This window comes from Larimichthys crocea, chromosome IX (assembly GCF_000972845.2).
Source record: "Larimichthys crocea isolate SSNF chromosome IX, L_crocea_2.0, whole genome shotgun sequence".
NCBI lineage: Eukaryota > Metazoa > Chordata > Actinopteri > Sciaenidae > Larimichthys > Larimichthys crocea.
This window is the reverse complement of record NC_040019.1, coordinates 111,313-127,547: the sequence shown is the minus strand read 5'-3', so window position 1 is coordinate 127,547 and position 16,235 is coordinate 111,313. Positions and strand designations below refer to the sequence as shown.

At 41.2% G+C, this 16,235-nt stretch overlaps 2 protein-coding genes across 4 annotated transcripts in view; one reads left to right on the top strand and one right to left on the bottom strand.

Moving 5' to 3' along the window:
* ptpn11a (protein tyrosine phosphatase non-receptor type 11a) overlaps positions 1 to 7,663 on the bottom strand; it is a 14,631-nt gene extending 6,968 nt beyond the window's left edge. The window contains exons 1-6 of one of the 2 annotated variants that reach the window (XM_019278664.2): positions 7,306 to 7,663; positions 5,640 to 5,762; positions 3,446 to 3,640; positions 1,572 to 1,764; positions 507 to 626; positions 316 to 429 (exon numbers count right to left, since the gene is read on the bottom strand). In XM_019278664.2, the coding sequence (XP_019134209.1) occupies positions 316 to 429; positions 507 to 626; positions 1,572 to 1,764; positions 3,446 to 3,640; positions 5,640 to 5,762; positions 7,306 to 7,319 (759 nt within the window). In that variant the 5' untranslated portion in view covers positions 7,320 to 7,663. The remainder of the gene's footprint in view (positions 1 to 315; positions 430 to 506; positions 627 to 1,571; positions 1,765 to 3,445; positions 3,641 to 5,639; positions 5,763 to 7,305) is intronic. The other variant, XM_010750694.3, reaches the window with a different exon arrangement.
* Positions 7,664 to 10,923: 3,260 nt separating this feature from the next.
* Positions 10,924 to 15,818, top strand: tmed2 (transmembrane p24 trafficking protein 2). Of its 2 annotated transcripts, XM_019278683.2 has the most exons (5): positions 10,924 to 11,313; positions 13,355 to 13,547; positions 13,725 to 13,742; positions 14,074 to 14,181; positions 14,412 to 15,818. In XM_019278683.2, exons 1-5 carry the CDS (start codon positions 11,134 to 11,136, stop codon positions 14,534 to 14,536), a joined length of 624 nt encoding a protein of 207 aa, XP_019134228.1. In that variant the 5' UTR covers positions 10,924 to 11,133; the 3' UTR covers positions 14,537 to 15,818. The 2 variants fall into 2 exon arrangements, with proteins under 2 accessions (XP_019134228.1, XP_010748994.1); XM_010750692.3 differs by lacking the exon at positions 13,725 to 13,742 and having other exon boundaries at positions 10,928 to 11,313.
* The last annotated feature ends 417 nt before the right edge of the window (positions 15,819 to 16,235 follow it).

Sequence of the window (16,235 nt, the reverse complement as noted above, 5' to 3'; positions counted from 1 at the left end):
AAAGGAGAAAGAAAGAGAAAGAGAGAGAGAGGGGGGGGGGGAGAGAGAGAGAGAGAGAGAGAGGGGGAGAGAGGGAGAGAGAGAAGGAGGGAGAGAGAGAGAGAGAGAGGGAGGAGAAAGGGAGAGCAGGAGGGAGAGAAAGAGGGAGAGAGGGAGGGAGGGAGAGGGGGAGAGAGAGAGAGGGAGTGAGGGAGGAGAAAGGGAGAGCAGGAGGGAGAGAAAGAGGGAGAGAGGGAGGGAGGGAGAGGGGGAGAGAGAGAGAGGGAGTGAGGGAGGAGAAAGGGAGAGCAGGAGGGACACGACAGAACCGCTCACCTCAAACTCTTCCCAGAAGCCCTGCTTGACCTTGTCTGTGGCCTCTGCCAGTTTGCTCAGCTCCCGAACTCGACTTTCGATCTCCGCGGCGTTGATGCGAGTAGTGTTCAGGGGCTGAGGACGAGGAGAAGAGTCAGCGATGTCACTTTAAAGCTTCACCGTAAAAAAACCAACAGATGTTTGACTCGTACCTGTTTGAGCTGCAGCACGGTGCCCAGCGTCTCCACCATGGGGTTCTTTTTGTAGTGCTCCACCAGGTCAGTGAGGGAGTCGAACTTCTCCCCTCCGCCCACGTCGTACTTCAGGTCGTGCTGAAGGAGAAGCCGCGTTAGAGATCTGTCTCGGCATCACGAGACGTTTCAAACGTTTACATGCATTCAGAGAATTCAGCAGTTTCCCCTTCCAGTACGAGAACGTAAGAACGGACCCGCTGTCACAGGTTCTGCTTTTGTTTCCACTTCCTGGAGCTAAATTTAAACCTTCAGGCTCAGGACGTGAGAATAAACCCTCTGAAATAACAAGTGTTCTGTTCCTGGAAACTGAAACCTGAGTTGTGTCTGCGTTCTGATCAGCGACACCAAGATCTGATCCTCCTGCTGTCACAGCAGAACATCGATCTTAAATCCTGGATCAAGACGTCTGGATGAAGTCACGCTGGATAAATGATCAGATGAGCAAAGCTTCTCATGGCACAGCTGTGATCTGTGCAGAGATCACTGATCGTCTGTAATGATGAACGTCCTCGAGACGCTCGCTGCATGAAGCGGCCGACGCCGCACATCGGGTTTGTTTACTAGAGAATCTCGACCTCTCCATCTACAGGCTCCCTTCTGATGATCTGTTCATCCCGTGTCGTGTCTAACTTTAGCGGATCAAAAACATGTCAGACATGGAATTCATCTGCAGAAGCTCTGCTTTGAGTCGAGACCAGAACGTGGCCTACAACACATTAAGGGAAGACTCAGGAGGAGCGAGGAGTCGAAACAGAACCAAACTTCAGCTGTGATGGATTCAATTTACATCCATGAAATATTTACTTTTCAGTAACGAGCTCATCGAGATGAAGAAGAAGGTTCGTCTGAGTTTTTTTTGACGCTGAAGAGTGACTGGAAGAAAAGCCGTGGCTGTCCTGTTGCAAACTGACCTGAGAACAGCAGTATAAACATCTGGATCCTCACCACAACATCTGTATCAGTCAGTGTTAACACCACAGCATGTGTGTGTGTGTGTGTGTGTGTGTGTGTGTGTGTGTGTACCTGGCAGCGGATCATGACGTGGGTCACTTTGGGTTTGCTGTCGCTGCTGTCCGTCTTGTCGTCTCCGGTGCGGACGGACAGGACGAAGTCGCCCGGGTGGCTCTGGCTCTCCCTCACCAGGAAGCTGCCGTTCTTGCCTTTCTCCGTCAGCAGCTTCTCGGCCTCTCTGCCCGACAAGTGTCCGTGGAACCATCTGGAAAAAAACGCGACGGTCAAACATCGAACACCTGCTTCCAACGGCGGCCGGGATGAACTCCGACGGCATCGCTCGGTTTGTTTACGAGACGTCGGCACAGGATGTTCACGAGCGAGGTTAAAGATGTTTGTGTTTACTGGAACAAGCTCAGTTAGGATGGAGTGTATGTTATAGATTTGTCATAGTAAATACAAAAGCCTGACTTCAATCAATACCTCAGAGAACAACTCATCTGCATGCAGCTGCTTTCAATGTCAGAATGTTTTCAATGCTGTGAGATGAATCCTCGCTGGAGGTCGTGGAGGCACAATAAAGCGTCTGTCTGTCTGTAAACGAACATTTGGGCGATATTAAAAATATATTTAATCCTCGGGTAACAGCTGGAGCTGCAGCTAAAAGCATGAAATCCTCTTAATGTAGCATGACAGTTCAACAAAGTCACAGAGATCGTTGTGGAGACGACAAGGCAGGCAACAAAAGGTTTGCAGCTTCTGAAATATACAAGAATGTTTCCTGTGTTAAGTCTGCGGTGACAAACTGAAGAGATTTTACATGTTAGAAGTGATCTGGAGGCCAGAAAATAAAATAATCTGCAGACTGAGCAGCGAGGAGACGGACACGCAGAGCTGGATCTAAAACATGAGTACAGTCCGTTACACGCAGGAAGACGGAGGAGCTGACGGTGCTAACCAGGCTACAGAGGGAGTATGGAGGGCGTAGCTTCACGGAGACGAGGCTGAACGAACTCACGGTTTTTAAACCTGTGAGAGCAGAAGAACAATTTCTCATCCACCTTGTGAACACAAGCTGCTGTAACAGATGAACGTCCCATAGTGCGAACAATAAAGTCCATCGTATCTTATTAGGCGAGTATAAAAAGCTGCATGAGAAACAATATGACGTCAGAGTTTGGCCATTTTTAATCACAGTAATTAAAATACTTGACATCAGACTTTGAATTAAAATGCAGCAGGATAGAATACTAAATATTGAAATGATTTAGTAGTTTGTGTTTTATCTGAGACTTGTGTCGTCAGTTAGAAGTTAACATTCTTCCACAAGAATGAACTCAGCGTGAGTGAACGCACCAACAAACATGCAGCGTTGTCCAGTTCTGCAATATTCAAACATGACTGATGCAACAAATATTAAAAATGTATTTGTTTTGGGGGCGCACGTGTTGCTGTCCCTGTTTTCTATACATTAAAAAGCGGTCAAACTGCCTCAACTCTCCAGACGTTGCTGCACAGCGGTGCGATGTGTCATTTAATACGATCGTCGTGGAGATACCGCTCACGTTATACGGGCTGTGTTTGACAGCAGAGGTGAGCCATCTCTGCTAATGTCATCAAACGTGAATACACTGTTAGGAAACGTAACATTAACCTCCAGAGAGGTGGAGTTCGTACGAGGTGTTAAACAGCAACATTTGTTGGACCTGTTCTGTCACTGCTCGTCTTTCCAGAAGCTTCAGAAACCAAATTTTCTATTCCACAAAAATACAAATATTTCTTATGACGTTGGTGGAAACCAAAAGTTAATTTCTGGGAGTTATAAAATGTTAAAGTACAGAACATATTCAGTTAAACTAAACGACGTGTTTTTAACCTTCAACTAAATCCAAAAGAAAATCTAAGCCCTGATATCGAAGTGCTCGCCGCCATCCAACACGACTCACCTCTCTGAGGTGGGGTCCGCACAGTTGAGCGGATACTTGAGCTCGATGACGTCTCCGTTTTTCTCTTTCAGCTGCCCGTGATGCTCCATGTAATACTGCACCAGCTCTGCCAGGGTGGCAAACTTCTCCCCGCCGTAGAGGTCATAGTAGTCTCCCGTGTTCTGGATCTTAATGTGGGTGACGGCTCCATTTCGCCTGCAGAGAGAGAGAGAGAGCACGAGACATTTAAAAATCAAACCACCGTGTGAAGCATCTTCACTCAGTGTAGGATTATTAATAAATTTAAAAGGTTTCACCTTTTAAATGAATCACTAATTACCTTTGATAATCAAAGAATCCTTCTGAGTGATTTGAATTCTGATTTCAGCTTCTCAGAAGTTGAAATGCTTTTAGTTTCTTTCGTCCTCTGTGACGGTAAACTGAATCGTGGACAGAACAAGAAAACATTCGAGGACGTCGCTTTGGACTTGATCAACATTTTTCATAATTTATGGACCGAACAACAAATCGATTAATCGAGGAAATCACAGACAGATTAATCAATCATGAAAATAATCGTTAGTTGCAGCCTTAGGTCCAATGTGGTACTTTATAATTACGAATTGCGAATCACGTAACCACTGTGAAACAATCGGGAAATCACTTCTAATTTCTCTGATTAAAGACTTTATCGACGCCTGCACTCGCTCACTCTCATTCGCTGTCTGTGTCACTCGACCACTGCTCGCTCTCACAAACCAAATCAAACTTCTTCATGTCTCTGTAGATTTCAGTCGGACTCAGATTTAGAAGCTGCTTCATGAAATAAAAGTCAGAACAACAACAGGGTCTGTGGAGGTTCGACCGGCCCGAGCGTCTGAATCTCAACTCAGCTCTAAACGATTTAGTTGATTTAGATTATAATAACCGATGTTGCAGTCTGGGAGGATCTGCTTTGTCTTACGAGACTTCAAACTGAATCTTCGTGGGTTTTGGACAGTTAGTCACGGGTGCCGCCTCTATCTGCAAAACTGTGAAAATGTTCGAACAGGCAGAGCGATGACAAACCTCAAACGGGAAACACCGCCTTTTTCTGTGTGACACGAAGCAGATAGACGCCAGAAACTGTTGCTGAGTCACTGAAGGTGACCGCCATTATATCGGAAAAAAAAAGAAAAGAAAAAGGAGAACTTGTGGCAGATCTGAAGCAGCGAGCAGCTCTGAATGACTTACAGTTAAAGTCTGAACACAGAGACAGACACGCCGCTGGTTTGAACCAGCAGGGACGAGTCTCCCAGTGGAAATGTCTCCGTTTTCCAACAAGAGCAGCGTGACTTGTTTTGTTTCCATAGGAAGTAAATACGCTGCGAGATGAGAGGCTGCACAGCTCAAATATGAGAGCGTTACAAAAATAACATCAGCCGAACCGAGTTAATGATACTTCATCTGAAAAATTTATGACTCGACAGGCTCGGAGATAAAAACCACAAACTGTTTTCTTATTAGTGAAAGGTTCCTTCGCTCCGACACAGATGATGGAGAATCCAACGCGAGGAGCCTTTTTCTCTCCTGTCGATTAATAACGTGAATATCAGAGCTCATCGTTTTGTTATTTCAAAGCGTGAGCAGCCAGTTTCCTTTTCACACGTCCAGCACAAACATCATTCTGTCCGCCTGTCCATGCAGATTCAATATTTACTTTCATTCTCGCTCTGGTTTCATCTCCATCACGTCCTCAGAGACAAATCTGCCTCTTCAGTCACTAACTGTGCGCGTTTGCTGAGTCCAGGTCGTGTACGGCGGCTCCCCGATTCTGCTGGAAACAAAACCTGACGCTGGAAAACCAAAACAAGGATCCAAAACAGACTCAAAAACTCTGAGGGGAAACTTCAGAGTCAGTGTCTCCTGACAGTAAAGTGTGATTCAACATTCAATTAAGAAGGAAGTCGTCAAGTCTGAGTCGTAATAACTCGTCTGTATGTTTAACGAGCAAACATTTAACGACGTCTAGAATCAGTTCAGCACTGATCGCAGCCTCTAATCTTCTGACGTCTGTTTACATTCGTCACCAATCACAGCTTCAAACCCCCGACATGGTTTATGATCTCCTTTCGTACGTGTAGCACAGCCACACTCTCAGAAAAGTTTGTTTTGTTCACCCTCGCGTACAGCAGTGGAGAGCGTCAGAGCGTTTTATCTGGAGGTTTGCACTCACCGCACTGAGAGGGTGAAGTCTCCTGGATTACTCTTACTGGGTCTGGCTAAGAAGCTCCCGTCCACGCCACGAGTCAGCAGGAGGTTTTCGGCCTCCACACCTGTGATGTTGGGGTGAAACCACCTGAGACGGAAAGGAAGAGCGATGATGAGTGAAGAGCGGAGATCAGTCATTCATGTGATGATGATGATGCACAGCACGTACACGGCGTTCCCTCAACTGTATTCTCCAAATTCTCAATGATGTTTGTTTACTTTTGTTATCAGGGAACTGTCAATCAAATCTGCTCACAGTGCAGATAAAGTGTAGATATCAACTATTAAATTAGATCTGCAACTATTCTCATAATGTATTAAATCATTTGGAGTGTTTTTTATTTATTTTTAACGTCCAAACGTTCTGATTTCAGCTTCAATGTTTAAATATTTTCTAGTTTGTTTCATCCTCTGTGATGTTAAACTGAATATCTTTGAGTTGTGGACAAAATAAAACGTTTAAAGGACGTCGCAATCTGCGATCTGAACGATCAACAGGTTGAGCTTAGGTCCTGATAAAAGGTACTGATTAAACAAGTTGATCTGGATTATCGGAAACTATTTCATAATAACAGAAACAAAACTCTGCATCAAGTTTCAGTTTATTTTTTGTCCTTTGACACTTTGAACTGACTTAATCTTTGTATAACTGCAGATTTGTAATTATCCATATCTGGACAGAAAACAGTGACAATATCTCGACACGTTGCTCCAACAAGAACTAAGACGTTAAGTTGATTGATAATTTTTAGGGAATAATCGCAAAACTTTCTAAATTTCAGCTTCTCAGATCTGAATATTTTCTTTGTTTCTTTCATTTTATGGACCGAACAACAAATGTGACATTTCTTTTCTTGATATACCGTAAATACTGTTAATTCTGTCTATATAACCATACTTATATTTATATTTATACTAATAATTTTGTTTACATTACACTGTGCCATACTGCCACACGATGTCTTTAGCTTGTATATATAATTTTATATTTTTCACGACATGTCAACACTCTGCATGTCCTGTACATGCAGCAGCACTGACGATACAGCTGATACTTGATAAATCGATTAATCGAGGGAATCACAGACAGATCGATCAATAATCAATAATCAGCCTCAGGTCACCGCTGATGGAGACAACAACAGACTGATGATCAATAATAACAACAACAACAGTCAGTGCAGCTCACAGACACACAACAACAGAGAATACACAGTGTGTTCATGTCTGCACAACATGTCAGTGAATGCAGCATTGTGTGTGTGTGTGTGTGCGTGTGTGTGTGTGTGTGTACTGAGGCAGCTTTGTGTGTGTGTGTGTGTGTAACAAACCTTCATTTAAACCGGCTCTGCAGCTGCTCCGAGTTCTGACGGTGTTTACCAAACATCTGGACCGGACTCCTGAGGTCCAGCTGCCGGTGTGTGTGTGTGTGTGTGTGTGTGTGTGTGTGTGTGTGTGCTGCCTAAATGAAGCGGTTCTTAGCTTAGCTTCCCCCCCCTCCAACACACACACACACACACACACACACACACACACACACACACACACACACAGCAGAACCGTCGGTTCTCCCGGGGCTCGTTCACGGCAGAGTTGGGTTAAAGTTCGGCTCGGCTCGGTTCGGGTCTTACCTCCGTGATGTCATCTTTCTCTCGCTCCTCACTTCCTCGCTGGCAGTTAGCGGCAGCTAACGGTTAGCCTAGCTGACGTTTCCGAACCGTGTCTGCTTTGGATCAGCGGACAAAGTGCTTCATCGGCCTCGCACCGGGTCAGAACGGGCACCGGAACCTGGGCATCGAACCTACGAATGTGTCGAGCTGAGCTGTGGCTGGAAAACACCGAAAGTCTCTCAGGCCTCGGCCCCGGAGACTTCACGGCAAGTCGGTTATTGGACGTCACCGAACATGCGACAAAACAGACAGAGGGTGCGCGGAGCTTTTTTTTCCGCCTGCGCGGCAGTTTGTTCGCGCGCCGCTTCGCGCGCCGCCCCGCCTTTAAATACCGCGAACCGAGCTCCTGCCGCTTCCACTTCTGCGCATGCGCATTAGAAAGCTTTACTTTGATGGTTACAGAGCGGCGGAGCGGAAAAAAAAAAGTTCGCGCGCGGAAAGAGAGGGGAGCGCGCCCGCCGCGCCGCTTCCGCACCGCGCCAGCGTCAAAACGAAGCATTCCCGGAGTCCACCGCGGAAACCGCACATGTCACGTGATCACAACCATATTTTATTTTTGTTTACTTTGTTTTATTTTTATTTATTTATTTATTTATCAGCATAAAACCAAACCGGGAAAATACTTTATTATCTTAATCGTTTTATTTTTTTTATTTATTAACAAAAGCAAAAGAGGATAAAACTTGTGGAAATACTTAAACAAAACTTTATTATCTCATAAAATAAATACTTTTATTTTATTTTATTTTTTAACAAAAAGTAGAAGAGCGTGATGTCACGTGATCACAACCAAATTATTTTTGTTTACTTTGTTTTATTTTTATTTTTTTATTTATCAGCATAAAAACAACCCGGGAAAATACTTTATTATCTTAATAAATCTTTTTATTTTTTATTTATTAACAAAAAGCAAAAGAGGATAAAATTTGTGGAAATACTTAAACAAAACTTTATTATCTCATAAAAAAATATTTTTATTTAATTTATTTAATTTATTCATTTTTAACAAAAAGTAGAAAAACGTGATGTCACGTGATCACAACCATATTTTATTTTTGGTTACTTTGTTTTATTTTTATTTATTTATTTATCAGCATAAAACTAACCCAGGAAAATACTTTATTATCTTAATAAATCTTTTTATTATTTTTTTATTTATTAACAAAAAGCAAAAAAGGATAAAATCTGTGGAAAACCAACCTTCATTATCTCATAAAATTTTCTTTTTTTATTTAATTAATTTTGGTTTATTTTTTAACAAAAAGCAAAAGAGGATAAAACCTGTGGAAATACTTAAAACTTTAATATCTCATAAAAAAACATTATTTAATTAATTTTAGTTAAAAAAAAGTTTTTTTTAAAAGTAGAAGAGCATAAAATCCAGGGAAATACTTTATTATCTTAATAATTCTTTAATTTATTTAATTCTTTTTGAACAAAAAGCAAAATAGAATAAAGTCTAGTTTATGTTTTTAACAAAAAGTAGAAGAGCATAAAATCAGGGAAAATACTTAAACAAAACTTCTTATTAAATATTATTTTTTTTATTTAATTAATCTAATTTTTTAACAAAAAGTAGAAACTGTTTAAATAAAACAATATTATTTTATCTTTTTTTTTATTTAGTATTGTGTAGACATGATAAACTGGTTTGTTGCTGGATGTGCAAACCTTTGCACATCTGTGGAAAATAATATTTCATACATTAAATCCAGTGTCCTGGTTCCTTAAGTGTACATTTAAAGCATTGTGAATATGACTGAAACTATAGAAATCCATGAACAGATTAACAAACACTGGGTTTATGTTGCACTCACAAAATGATGAACTTGTTATCAGCTTGTCACTCATATGACAGCCACCCTAAAATGACTCCACAGCTGGTGGTGGTTGCCGTGGATGTCAGGTTAGCTGCCACACTTTGTGAGGATGCCATCTGATGATGCAGACGGTGCTAAGCACTTGTGACATGTTGCTGTGGCACTTTGAGCGGTGTCGCTGCCTGACAGCTGCCACAGTGTGAGGATTGACTCATGCAAGAAGGCAGAGCAGAAAAAAAAAGATGTGATGTGGAGGTGCTTGTCACCTGCTGCAGGTATTCTAAAAAATGCTCTCAGGTAGCTACAACATGGAATATCAAATGTTTGCATGAGATAACTCAGTATGTCCAAACTGGGAGCTTCTTCTGTCAGTTAGACACTTTAAATGAAGCTTCTGTTTTCAGTGTTAACAAGTGCAGCAAAGAACAAATGCTGCTCACTGGCCACAGCTCATGGAGAAAAACCTCATATCATCAAAGTGTTTGAATGTTTGCCATACTGTTTGCACTTTGCATGTCCTCCCCGATATATGAGATTCTTCCAGCTGCTCCAAACACCTAACTGCACTATGCATGCATGTTCATAGGAGCATAAGAGCTAACGAACAAGTTATACATCTACACAGAAATATATAAACAACCCTGCTCTTTAGACATGACGGCGAGGCACAGACTGTTCCTTTAAACTCATCCAACATTAAACACTCTCTTAGTATAAGCACAACAGAAACTATCTAATAGAATAACCAAAAGCTTTTGGGGATGTACATTGCTGCATTTGGTCTTAAACTAAACTAATTAATCTGATGATTATTTACACAGTTAATAGTGTAAAAAGTCCACCTTGATTTCCCAGAGGGTGGCCTTCACCTTCACGTGCGTCTTTATTCTCCAACTAACAGCTGAAAAAAAAAAAATGAAATATGAAACAGAGAAAAGCAGATTTTCCTCTCACGGGAAACAAAAGATGAGCCACTTTTTTTGCATGAAATATTACTTTCAGAGTTACTTTTGATTTTCTGTTGACTGTCTAATTAATTAAAGGACTGATATATTTAAGTATGAAGTTTTTCTTTTAGGCTATAGCTTATATTTCACAAAAAGCAAATGAGAATAAAACCTGTGGAAATACTTAAACAAAACTTTATTATCTCATAAAAAAAAACATTTTTGCTTAATTAATTTTAGTTTTTTTTTTAACAAAAAGTAGAAGAGCATAAAATCAGGGAAAGTAGAAAATAAAACAGTATTATTTTATCGGATGTGCAAACTTCTTTTTTTTTCTATTAAATATGTAGCTCATAGATCATAAGTTCAGTCCTCACATATATAGATATAATAATATATATATAAGATTATATATATATTATTATGGTCACTTTCTTTGGCAATACCTACACTATGGTCACTTTAATTACAATGTCCTTTTTAATATCATGCCCCTTTTTACCTCAGTACTTGTCTGTTTGAAGATTGAATTGTTTTTTGTGTTGATTGTAGGTTATAGATATTTCGGTCTGTTATTGTGGTTTTTTTTATTTAATTTTTAGTATATCTAATCTAAATATTTATGATTAATATCTAATATAAGCTCTTAAGACAAGTTCACAGTCTTTAGTTGTATATAGTAAATATATATATATATATATAATATATAATATATAGATATATAGAGATTTAAAGCTGTCAGGACACAAACCATAAAAATAAAAGCATGACCTGTGTTTTGCAGCAGGAGCCTTTCTTTTATTCTGACAGCATTGAGCGCGCTCCGCTCAGTTTGTCCCTCGCCGCGCTCCGTCGTTAAGCCGTACGTGGCAGTCGGAGAGCAGCTGAGGCTGATGCGGCTCTTCACCTGCAACAACTCCCCCAACACAAGCACCCATCCCGGCGTCCACAGAGGACACAGCGACGGCACGGAGCCTCTTTCACGTCGTCACACTCGGCGTTAACGCAGAAACCCTTCCAGCATGTTCACCCTGGCGGAGCTGGTCGTGCTGCTGGCCGCCCTGTGCGCCACCGCGTCCGGATACTTCGTTAGCATAGACGCCCATGCCGAGGAGTGCTTCTACGAGCGGGTCAACTCCGGCACCAAGATGGGCCTCATGTTCGAGGTGGCCGAGGGCGGCTTCCTGGACATCGACGTCGAGGTGAGCGACCGAACCGAGAAGATAAACCAACAAACCGACCACGCGGGATAATTAACGGTTTTAATTAATTAAACTAAACCCGCGAAAACGAGACGACGCGTGAGGCCTGCTAGCTCCGTGCTAACGTTAGCTGCGTCAACGTAAAACGAGCTCCTGTCAGACAGCTGACTGAAAACACGGATTAATTTATGATTCAACAACTTTAAATCAGTTTCTGTGGCGTGTTTTTGTTCTGGAAGGAGCCACGGTGACGATTTAATCAGGAATAACGAGGCAGGAAGTGCTGCTTAGCATCATCCGGCTAAGTTATGCTAAGCTAATATATATATATATATATTATATATATTTTTTTACATTTTTAATCATTTAGCGGATGATTTTTATCCAAAGGGATAAATCTGGGGTTCGACATGCAGGCTGCAGGAGCCGGGGATCGAACCCGCGACCTGCTGAGCCGCAGCATAACACGGCCTCTGGTTACAGCTGTTACATGTTTGGTGTCGGTGTGCAGGTTAGACTCGTTCTGTGACAGATGTTACAGCCTCTGTCATCGACACCGCGTTTAATGAGGTCACATTATTTAATTTAGTCTTGTGTCAAAGTTCAGTCTCAGTCTGAGTCACTGTTAGTCAAAACATTTGAGTCTTTTTATTTATTTCAGGAATATTTTTTTGTTTATTAAGTGTCTTGTCTGTTAATTTGCACTTGATTTAATTTTTTATATTTATTAAAAACACCAACACACACAAAAACAATACGACACTTACAGATAATTTTCAGAACCAGAAATACTTTAACCCTCTGGTTACCCTTCAAAATAATTACGTTAAATACCCTTCGACACATAAATGTGTGCGTGAACATATCAAGCTATAAAAATCTTATAAATTAATATATATATATTTTTTTATTTTATTTTATATTTGTTTAGACCAGCATCAGTCCTAATCATACATATCAAATATTCATGACTTTCTTTTATTTTTAACCCTTAAATGGCCAAGTGTTTGTCATGATGCACCTTCATTTTTTGGTCTAAAAAACACATAAATGTGCTTGGGGTAACCAGAGGGTTAATAATCCCAGGGGGAAATTATTTTGTTACAATACTCCAGTAAACAAACAAACAAAACAACACATGTAAACACATAACCATCTATTAAGAACAATATATATTTAAACAATATATATTAATAGTATATAATATTTTTTAATCTACTGTTACTGGTTCTATTTAACTGCTGTTTATACATGTGTATATATTGTTTAAAATAGGATATTGTATAGGGTGTATTGTTAAAGTTTTGTTTTCTTAGCTGCGGTAACAAAAACAATTTCCCTACGGGGATTAATAAAGTACTTCTGATTCTTCTGACTTTTGAGTGTATATAAAAGATCAAATTTACAGTTAAATAATGTGCAACAACTTCAGAAAGTGACTGACCATATTAGTGTCAGATTACAGACGGGGCTGGACTGAGCAGACAGACTGAAATAAGATCACAGTAAACCAAATACTGTACAGATAACACATGTTCTGAATGATAATACATCTTTAAAAACTAGAATAGACTCGGATTCAAAAGAAAGATCCATCATCAGATGGAGGAGTTCAGACGAGATGAAATCTGTTCGTCATTGAGCCTTTTAGGTAGAATAAGTAAAACGAGTCATTGTGAGATGGGTCCACGCGTCCAGTCTCATGATCGCGCTGTCTGTCCGTCGACGTGTTTCTCCTGCGAGCTGTTTGTTTCTAAGCCACAGGAGCGAGAGGATCTCTAACGTGAAGCCGTGATGTTGCTGCTTGCACAAACACACGACAGCAAGACTGGAAGCTGCTTTGTTTCTTATATAGTCGACGAAAACAAGGACGTTTTTGTTTGTTTTTTTATTTCTTGCGTGACATTTTCGTCTCGTTTTTAATCGTCAACAAAAACGCACATTGGCACATTTTTCCTCCGTGTCTTTAGAACATTGTATCGTCTTGTCATCTGACGAAATTAACACCGATCAATACGTTTATTGATTTATGTATTTCTAGATAACCGGGCCTGATGGTAAGCAGATTTACAAAGGCGACAGAGAGTCCAGTGGGAAATACTCCGTGGCGGCGCACATGGACGGAACCTACAAGTTCTGCTTCAGCAACAAGATGTCGACCATGACGCCCAAGATCGTCATGTTCACCATCGATATCGGAGAGGCCCCTAAAGGCCAGGACATGGAGACAGAAGGTACGCGACCCGCCAGCGTTAATGCATGCACATTTAAATATTCTATATATATCTCTGTACACTTCCCACGTGGATCATGCAGACTGCAAACTCCTTTCTGTGTTCAGCTGTTGTTGATCTTGTTGGTGATAGTTTTCTTTCTTTATTTTGGGCACTCTGTCTTTTCCCTCTTCGTAGGTGGTGACAGCTGGGATGGTAGGGCACAGGGCAGGCTATGGCAAAAACAGACTTTAAAGTTTGTGATGCACCTCCAGAGTTCTCTAACCAGTGTTGTTGCCATAGCATAAACTAATATGATGCATTTCTGCTACACATAGTTGTGAATGGTTTGCACACGTAGGATCTCTCGAATGTCTCCGGTGATGAGGTGCCATCACCCGCGACATGCGTCACAATTGCAAAACAAACAAACAAACGATCATGCATGTGTTGCACAGCTCGTGCATGTTTTTTGTTTTTTACTCGTGCAGCAGCAGCAGCGACCGTGTCGTGGTCCGTCACTGACTCTTCTTTAACCTCGTTTCAGCCCATCAAAATAAGCTGGAGGAGATGATCAACGAGCTGGCTGTTGCCATGACGGCTGTAAAGCACGAGCAGGAGTACATGGAGGTTCGCGAGAGGATACACAGAGCAAGTGAGTGACGAGCGTCGTGTTCTTGATTTAATCGAGGGGTTGTTTTGGTCCGTAAATCGTGGAAAGTGTTGAAGGTGACGTCCTCGACAAGCACACCCCGAACATCAGCTTACTGTCAGAGAGGACGACGAGAACGAGAAAAGTTTCACATTTTAGAAGCTGAAGTCAGAGAATTTTAATAATTAAACTGATTAATGGACTTGTTTTTTTGTCTCCTCTTCTCTTTCTAGTCAACGACAACACGAACAGCAGAGTGGTGCTGTGGTCGTTCTTCGAAGCTCTGGTTCTCGTGGCAATGACACTCGGACAGATTTACTACCTGAAGAGATTTTTCGAAGTACGGCGAGTGGTGTAACGCGCGATTACATTGATCCCTCTGTGTCCTCCACTGTTTTTTCTCTCCAACACCAAGACAGTTATTTACACTCTGGAAAAAATGAGACTGGCGGTTTTGGGTAAAAAAAAAAAGAAAAAAAAAGCCTGCATATGTTTTTGTTTCTCCCTGTTTTTACCGATCTGGTTCCCTCCTTTAAGAAAAATGTTTGTTTGGAACGAACGGCCAAAATATCCTGACGTAGACGTCATCAGTTCTTTTTTTTGTTGTTGTTCATTGTTTCACTGGTTTTCTTTGTCCACTACTGTTTGATAATTACAAGTTCAGTACCGATTACTAGCCTGTGTGAATGACTGAGGCTCTTCATTTCAAAGCAAAGACGGGCAGATGAAACAGACTTAGAGATGCACATAAACGAACAGGCATGTGTTGAGAATGTAGCCCGTGTTTCCCTCTGATTTAAAAGAAGCATTAGATGCAGGAAGTCTTGTGTCTGAGTCAAACTGAGGCAGATATGCGATATCTGCACGCACCGTGTTAACGCTCTCAAACAACAAATTGCACTCCTGATGGGATAAAGGGTTTACACTGCAGCTGCTCTTTGAAGGGGAACTGCACCGCTTCTAGCTCGTGTCCGTTAAATCATAGCGATCCACGCCACGGGAAGGGAAATCTGTGTAACTCCCTTCATCGTTCAGAAAACGGCCGGAGTTCACAAGATGATTTAAATTCCCAAACGCTTTAAATGAAACTTTCTCTTGGCGGTATGAGCCCGAAGAGCTGAGGTTGGATTTTAACTTAAAGTTTAGAGGAATTCTGAAATCCATGTTACATGTTGATGGGAGGGGGAACCTAATGACTGCTGTGTGCTTTAGTTGCTTCTACTATAGTTCTTTCGTTGGGGTCTGGGATTTTAAATTATGATTGTATACAATTTTGAACTGTTTGTTTTTTCTTCCTGGAGCACATCCCGTGACGTGCAGCCCGTGTGGACGACGCCTTTCAGACATTCTAAGTATTCTTTACCTTTTTCTATCCCTATACAAGGTAAATATAAAGTCAGCTTCCCATCGAGCACGCAGCCACAGCTCCACACGGGTCCCACGTTTCTGAATGTGCTCCAGTTTTGTATTAAAAACAATCTTTGGTGAGCTCAGGCGGTGAACTGCTCTGGACACTGGTCGTCTCCTTTTTTTTGTGATTACAACAAGAATCTGATATATGGATCTGTACAAATGTAGAATGGTTTGTCTGTGGAAAAATGCCCCAGGTTTCATAATAAAGCCAATATTCTGTACAACTACTCGGATGTCTTTCTAAACCAAAGAAAAAGAAAGTTCGACTGTGTAACACTGAACTCAAAGGTTCCTGAAATGAGGCGAGCTCCTCAGGTGCTGAACACTTCAGAGATGTTTGAACATCAGCAGCTACAGCACTAACATGTTGATACATTAAAGCATCAGGAATATAAATCAGATGTTTTGTTGATTTTTCTAATACTTTTATTTACAATGAGTCAAATTTTGAATGCAGGAGTTTGACTTGTAACAGGATTTTATTTCCACTTTAACTTAAGTGAAAGATCTGTTTATACCCACAGATAGTATTCTGATTACTGCATATACTTTATACTTACATTCCACACAAATATTTTACTTTTTACTTGAAGTACAATATTTCTCCTTGAGCTGTCGTGGAATGCAAATATAAAGTATATGAA